This window comes from Scaptodrosophila lebanonensis, unplaced genomic scaffold (genome assembly GCF_003285725.1).
Source record: "Scaptodrosophila lebanonensis strain 11010-0011.00,11010-0021.00 unplaced genomic scaffold, SlebRS2 tig00000043-arrow-pilon, whole genome shotgun sequence".
Taxonomy (NCBI): domain Eukaryota; kingdom Metazoa; phylum Arthropoda; class Insecta; order Diptera; family Drosophilidae; genus Scaptodrosophila; species Scaptodrosophila lebanonensis.
In genome coordinates, this window is record NW_022060545.1 from 1436417 (window position 1) to 1444625 (window position 8209).

At 46.5% G+C, this 8209-nt stretch overlaps 1 protein-coding gene across 2 annotated transcripts in view; it reads left to right on the plus strand.

Moving 5' to 3' along the window:
- The window catches only part of LOC115622578 (chromodomain-helicase-DNA-binding protein Mi-2 homolog), a 38811-nt gene extending 31081 nt beyond the window's left edge, over positions 1-7730 (plus strand). Inside the window, exons 2-5 of one of the 2 annotated variants that reach the window (XM_030516561.1) lie at positions 162-238; positions 289-547; positions 1250-6769; positions 7107-7730. In XM_030516561.1, the coding sequence (XP_030372421.1) occupies positions 162-238; positions 289-547; positions 1250-6769; positions 7107-7246 (5996 nt within the window). In that variant the 3' untranslated portion in view covers positions 7247-7730. The remainder of the gene's footprint in view (positions 1-161; positions 239-288; positions 548-1249; positions 6770-7106) is intronic. The other variant, XM_030516562.1, reaches the window with a different exon arrangement.
- Positions 7731-8209: the final 479 nt, after the last annotated feature.

Here is an 8209-nt window from a genome sequence, read left to right on the forward strand (position 1 = left end):
GTCAACAGAGATGATTTTTTTTCCAGCTGTCGTTTGCTTGGTTGAGTTTGAACATAACCCACTGTAGTATCGTAACGGTAATGCGTGAGAGCCACGCGATCGAAGTTAAGAAAAATAGCACTAATCGATAAATCACTCTTATATGCGTTTTAATCAAGCAGAAGAGGAAGAGGCGCTCGATGACAATGCACAAGTGGCTGAACTATCAAACGACTCTGACGCCCCGTTGAAACCGAATGTGAGTATTACGTATAAAACTGTCGATGGGAAATATATTATTATGAACAGGATGCACAATTGCAGAACGACGAGGACGACGACTACGATCCGGAGGACAATCGGAAGAAGAAGAAGGGCAAGAAGCGCAAGACCAAGAAGGGCGAGGAGAAGGGTCGCAAGAAGAAGAAGCGTAAGAAGAATGAAAGCGAAGAGGACAGCGACTTTGTGCAGCATGACGAGGAGGTTGAATATGCGAGCACCTCCAAACGCGGCCGTAAACGTAAGGAGGAAAAGCAAGCGCAAAAGGAGAAGGAGTCTTCGTCATCAGGTAAGTGGTCAACCTACATTGTAAATATGCCTAACAATTCTAACGGCCACTAAAAATTACTTTATCGTTTTAAAGATTATAGGGAGATTATAGATTTGGTGTAGTTTTTCGATTTATAAAAATACGAGATTAGTTTATTAATTTGAGTACATTTGAATAAATGGAAATTATTCGCACTAAACATTCACTAAATTTGTAAAAGTTTAACTTTGCGCCAAATTGATTTCACTAAAATTTATTAAATTCGTAAACAATTATTTATTTAAACACCAAAAAAGATTATAAGCTAAAGGATTTCTATCCTCTTTTTTTTCGCAAGAAATACTTATGTTGAATTAAATACAATAATGGCAGATATTGAAATGTAAGTTAATATGTAGTTATTTTTATGCTTATTGAAATACTGTCTGTATTTGTTTGCTGTCAAATAAATTTTGACTACTTTTAATGTCATTTTTTCTTTTGTATACATATACAATCTGATGAGAATCGCATCGATTTTGCAGATCGTATAGGAAATTCTTGCATTATACTTCATTAATTATTTAGACATTGATTTGTTATGGCAACTTACGTATGTAAGCATTATTCCATCAGAGTGCGAGTACAATTAAAACTTGAATTTTTCAATTTAAAACGATAAATTAGCTTTTGTGATAACATAATAAAAGTAATTGCTATAATTAAAACATATTGTTTCAGGCATGCCATCTGTCGAGGACGTGTGCTCTGCCTTTAATGTGTGCGATGCGGATATTGACTATACCGAGGAAGAACTGCAAAACCTGACCACATATAAGGCGTTTACCCAGCATGTGCGCCCCATATTGCAAAAGATGAATCCAAAAGTGGCTGCGCCCAAGCTCATGATGCTCGTGGCTGCCAAGTGGCGTGAGTTCTGTGAAAGTAATCCGCATATACAGCAGGAGCAGGCGCGCAGTAATGCCGGCGATGAGCCCGAAGAACCGCGCTCTTCACGCTCATCTCGCAACGAGAAGCCGGATGATATCTACGAGGAGGAGGAAGAGGAAGAAGAGGAGGAGGAAGAGACCAAAAAACCGCGTCGCAAGCGCAGCGGACGTGGCAAAAAAGGTCGACGACCATCGGGTAAGGTACCCACTTTGAAGATTAAGTTCGGGAAACGCAAACGCGATAGTTCCGACGATGAACAGGATGCCAGTGGAGCCTCCGAGCGTGATTCCGATTTGGAATTTGAGAGAATGCTGCAAAAGTCCGACGACAGTGCCGATGAGAAGGAGGTGGCTGGTAGTGCTGGTGGTAGCGCCACTGGAGGGAAATCGGATGCGAACGCATCGGCTAATCCAGCGGTTAATGATGAGACGGCCCCTGTGGTGCGCAAGAAAGCAAAAACTAAGATTGGAAACAAATTCAAGAAGAAGAATAAGCTTAAGAAGACCAAGAACTTCCCAGAGGGTGAGGACGGTGAGCATGAACATCAGGACTATTGTGAGGTGTGTCAGCAAGGCGGCGAGATCATACTCTGCGACACCTGTCCGCGTGCCTATCATCTGGTGTGTTTGGAGCCGGAACTGGACGAACCTCCAGAGGGCAAGTGGTCGTGCCCGCATTGTGAAGCCGATGGTGGTGCTCCCGAGGAGGAAGATGACGACGAGCATCAGGAGTTTTGTCGCGTGTGCAAGGATGGTGGCGAGCTATTATGCTGTGACTCCTGTCCGTCAGCATATCATACTTTCTGCTTAAATCCACCGTTGGACAACATACCTGACGGTGATTGGCGGTGTCCACGCTGCAGTTGCCCCCCACTGACGGCCAAGGCCGAGAAAATCATCACCTGGCGCTGGGCTGTGGATCGCGGCACTAATGCAGAGCAGCCATCGACATCAAAGGGTGCTCGGAAGTCGCGTGTGCGCGAATACTTCATTAAGTGGCACAACATGTCGTATTGGCATTGCGAATGGGTGTCTGAAGTCCAATTGGATGTACATCATCCGCTGATGATACGCTCCTTCCAGCGTAAATACGATATGGAGGAGCCGCCCAAGTTCGAGGAGTCCCTCGATGAGGCCGATACGCGTTTCAAGCGCATACAGCGCCACAAGGACAAGGCGGGTATAAAGGCTGACGATGATAGCGAACAGTTGGAAGAGCGTTTCTACAAGAATGGTGTCAAGCCCGAGTGGCTGATCGTTCAACGTGTGATAAATCATCGCACGGCCCGCGATGGCAGCACCATGTTTTTGGTCAAGTGGCGAGAGCTGCCTTATGATAAGTCCACCTGGGAGGAGGAGGGCGATGATATGCCCGGATTGCGCCAAGCCATCGATTACTATCAAGAGTTGCGTGCGGTATGCACTTCGGAGACAACACGTTCTTCCAGCAAGAAGAACAAAAAGGGACGCAAATCCAAGCTTAAGCTCGAATTGGACGACGAGGATCGTCCGGTCAAGCACTATACACCTCCGCCAGAGAAACCGACGACGGATCTAAAGAAGAAATATGAGGGTCAACCAGCTTTCCTCGAGGGAACAGGCATGCAACTGCATCCTTATCAAATCGAGGGCATCAACTGGTTGCGCTACAGTTGGGGTCAGGGCATTGACACCATACTGGCCGATGAGATGGGTCTGGGCAAGACAATTCAGACGGTTACGTTTCTCTACTCGCTGTACAAGGAAGGTCATTGTCGCGGTCCATTCCTGGTAGCCGTGCCGCTCTCCACGTTGGTTAACTGGGAGCGTGAGTTCGAACTCTGGGCACCCGATTTCTATTGCATTACCTACATAGGTGACAAAGATTCGCGCGCTGTTATCCGCGAAAATGAGTTGAGTTTCGAGGAAGGCGCAATAAGGGGCAGTAAAGTATCCCGCCTACGAACCACTCAATATAAATTCAACGTACTTCTCACTAGCTACGAGCTCATCTCGATGGATGCCGCATGTCTGGGCAGCATTGATTGGGCCGTTTTGGTTGTCGACGAAGCGCATCGCTTGAAGAGTAATCAAAGTAAATTCTTCCGTATTCTGAACAGCTATAGTATTGCTTATAAGCTGCTGCTTACCGGCACTCCCTTGCAGAACAATCTGGAGGAGCTGTTCCATTTGCTCAATTTCCTGAGTCGAGACAAGTTCAATGATCTGCAAGCGTTCCAGGGCGAGTTCGCTGATGTTTCAAAAGAGGAGCAGGTGAAACGGTTACACGAGATGCTTGGACCTCACATGCTGCGTCGATTGAAGACGGATGTGCTTAAGAACATGCCCTCCAAGTCGGAATTCATTGTACGCGTTGAGTTGTCGGCCATGCAAAAGAAATTTTATAAGTTTATATTGACGAAGAACTATGAGGCGCTCAATTCAAAGAGTGGTGGTGGCTCCTGCTCTCTCATTAATATTATGATGGATTTGAAGAAGTGCTGTAATCATCCATATTTGTTTCCATCCGCTGCCGAGGAGGCTCCTACATCTGCTGGTGGCCTCTATGAGATTAACTCGTTGACCAAAGCAGCCGGCAAACTGGTGCTGCTCTCCAAAATGTTGAAGCAACTCAAATCGCAGAACCATCGAGTGCTCATCTTCTCGCAAATGACAAAGATGTTGGACATTCTGGAGGATTTCCTGGAGGGTGAACAGTACAAGTATGAGCGCATCGATGGAAGCATCACAGGCACAGTGCGACAGGAGGCCATTGATCGTTTCAATGCGCCAGGCGCTCAGCAATTTGTCTTTCTTCTTAGCACACGTGCTGGTGGGTTGGGAATTAATCTCGCCACTGCTGATACCGTCATCATTTATGACTCGGATTGGAATCCCCACAATGACATTCAAGCCTTTTCGCGTGCCCATCGTATTGGACAGGCCAATAAGGTTATGATTTATCGTTTTGTTACGCGAAATTCGGTGGAGGAGCGTGTCACGCAGGTGGCAAAGCGTAAGATGATGTTGACCCATCTGGTTGTACGTCCTGGTATGGGTGGTAAAGGCGCCAACTTCACGAAGCAGGAGCTGGACGATATTTTGCGATTTGGCACTGAGGATCTATTCAAGGAAGATGACAAGGAGGAGGCCATTCATTACGATGACAAGGCCGTGGCAGAGCTTTTGGATCGCACCAATCGTGGTATTGAGGAGAAAGAATCCTGGGCCAATGAGTATCTATCTTCCTTTAAAGTGGCCTCCTATGCCACCAAGGAGGAGGAGGAAGAGGAGGAAACAGAAATCATCAAGCAAGATGCCGAGAACTCAGATCCAGCCTACTGGGTTAAGCTGTTGCGTCACCACTACGAGCAGCATCAGGAGGATGTGGGACGTACGTTGGGCAAAGGCAAGCGTGTACGCAAGCAGGTCAACTATACGGATGGTGGTGTTGTCCCCGCGGACACGGCACGTGACGATTCGAACTGGCAGGACAACGGTTCCGAATACAATTCGGAGTATTCGGCCGGATCCGATGAGGATGGAGGCGATGACGATTTCGATGAGCAGAATGGCGGAGAGCGAAAGGCTAAGAGGCGTCTAGAGCGGCGCGATGATCGTCCGTTGCCCCCACTGCTTGCCCGTGTCGGCGGCAACATCGAGGTACTAGGATTCAATGCGCGCCAGCGGAAGAGCTTCCTCAACGCCATCATGCGCTATGGTATGCCTCCCCAGGATGCCTTCAATTCGCAATGGCTGGTGCGTGATTTGCGTGGCAAGTCGGAACGGAACTTCAAGGCCTACGTATCGCTATTTATGCGCCATTTGTGCGAGCCGGGCGCTGACAATGCCGAAACCTTTGCTGATGGCGTACCCCGCGAAGGATTGTCACGACAGCATGTCCTTACGCGCATTGGCGTCATGTCGCTGATACGCAAGAAGGTGCAGGAGTTCGAGCACATCAATGGCTATTACAGCATGCCAGAGCTGATCCTGAAACCTTGCGAGCCAGTGCGTGCATTGGCCAAACAAGAGCCGGCAGCAATTGAAGCTGGTGGAGTCGTTAAGCCGGCAGGTGTAGACGATAAGAGTGCTACGACGAGCAATAGTGCTACGCCAGCGACCAGTGCTGCTCCCAGTCCTGCGCCGGCCTCAGAGAAAGGGGAGGAGAAGGTAAATCCGGCAGAAAAATCAACGCCCGAGAAAAGCGAAGTTAAACAGGAGACGGGTGATGCTGTCGTATCTACTGGAACGGATTCAGAAGCGGACAAAAAGCCCGACGTCAAGCAGGAGCTAACTGCAGCTGGCGAAGATGCCAACGAAAAGCCACAGCCACAGGAAGAAGCCAGCGTGAAGGATGAACCCAGCAAAAGCGATTCCAAAGATGACGAAGTCAAAGGCGCATTGAAGCAAGAGTCCAACAAAGCACCCAAGGATGAGCCGAAGACCGAGGAGAAGGAAGACCCAGAGAAAGCTACCCCATCTGAAGAAAAGCCTGGTGCGTCAGGTGGAGCCAGCACCACTACCACTATCATAGATGACGACGACGATGATGTACTCATTGTCAAGGAGGATGGTGAACTGGAGAAACCCAATGCGTCGGCCCATTCACCCAAAGACCAGAAACCAGCAGTGACTGGTGCCACCACTGGCATTGCGGCCACTAAGGTGGAGGATAGCCTCGAGGTGCTGAAGCGCAAATTTATGTTCAACATTGCCGATGGTGGCTTCACCGAATTGCACACCCTGTGGCTTAATGAAGAAAAGGCCGCTGTGCCTGGACGCGAATACGAGATCTGGCATCGTCGTCATGACTACTGGCTATTGGCTGGCATCGTTACCCACGGTTATGGACGTTGGCAAGACATACAGAATGACATACGCTTTGCCATCATCAACGAACCCTTCAAAATGGATGTGGGCAAAGGCAATTTTCTAGAGATTAAGAACAAATTTCTGGCCCGTCGTTTCAAATTGCTCGAACAGGCACTGGTCATTGAGGAGCAGCTGCGTCGCGCGGCATTCTTGAATCTCGCCCAAGATCCCAGCCATCCAGCTATGTCCCTGAATGCACGATTTGCCGAGGTTGAGTGCCTGGCCGAGTCGCACCAGCATCTAAGCAAGGAATCGCTGGCTGGCAATAAGCCGGCCAATGCTGTCCTTCACAAGGTGCTCAATCAACTGGAAGAGCTCCTGTCGGACATGAAGAGCGATGTGTCGCGCTTGCCAGCCACCTTAGCCAGGATTCCTCCGGTAGCACAGCGTTTACAAATGTCCGAACGATCGATATTGTCGCGACTGGCTGCCACCGCTGGTAATGCCTCCAATGCCGGTAAGTAACATCGAAAATATCAATGCATTAGTTTTAAAAATTTTTGTTTCATTCTACAAAAAGACAAAATCAAACGGTTACTGATATATTCATTTGCTTTTTGCTGTGAACATTTTAAAATAAACTAACCAACCTCTCTAAACAAGCCTTTCCGAATCAGTAAATAGTGTTTGCGAAGAAACGTCTTTTTCTTACCTCAACTGATTTAAAGCCGCGTATTATTTTACTAAACAATCGAACAGACTTACATATGTTCGAGGGCCCTTTAATATCAAATCTATTCCCCAATATATATTTTTTACTCGTGCCTAATTCTTGGTTGTTTTTTCAATTTCAGCACAATTGATGGCACAATTCCCGGCTGGTTTTCAGGGAACCACACTACCCGCCTTCACTGGCGGTCCCGCTGGAAATTTCGCCAATTTCCGACCACAATTCTCGGTACCCGGCCAGCTATCTAATAATACCGGAAACTAGATTTATATGAATGTCTAACCTACGCACGCATAAGACACAGATACACACACACACACATTCATGCAAAGTAGAAAGCGTATTACAAATTATATGTCTACATATATATGTATTTTACTCAAGCTAAGAATTTACTCTATTTAAATCATAAATCATAAACGAGGACGATGACGACAAAGATCACAAAGCGCAAGGTGTTGATGGTGACGAAGATCCTCAAAAATGAAACGCCTCCTTCACCTCAAGGCTCAAAACGGCAAGGAGGAAAGAGACCACTTCGCCTATTACTTAATGGAATGCCTCAATGGAGCGTTTATCGAAGCATGTGCATCAACCGCAGCGACCATCTCTACAAATGTTTTTAATACGTAACGGTATACATTTTTAATATGGCTTCTTACTTTGTGATTATGGAGATACAAATAGAGACAACAATACTAATGCATACAATATATTCAATTCCATTGCAAAGGCAACAAAAAAACAAGTTCTTGGTTTTATTTCTCTCTGTGGGTGATAGTAAGGATCAACTAACAGGCTGTTCGAAAAATATTATTAGCAGAAAGTCAACATGGTATTCCTGCAAGTCATTTATATGGCGTTGTTCAGCGGCTTTATAAATACGTACGAGTAAGTATATGTTCTGGGCCCAAAAAAAAACTTTGAAAAATGAGGTCACACCAACAGTTAAAAGTCAATTTCAATGTGTGTTCCAAGTTTTATAGTTAATTGGCTGTTTTATTTTGAAAGCGTCCAATTGCGATGACTATCTACAACAATCAGGCATTGGTGGTACAATAAAAAGAGGAAAAGACCTTATGTCCCACCGTGGTTAGTGACGGTATTAAAAAAAAGACTGGGTCTATTTAGAAGTATTTATTCTCTTCCATAGGTAATTTGACACCTTCAAACCCTCGAACAAAGCTAACCATAGGTCAATCGATGATTTCCCAGATATATCATCTA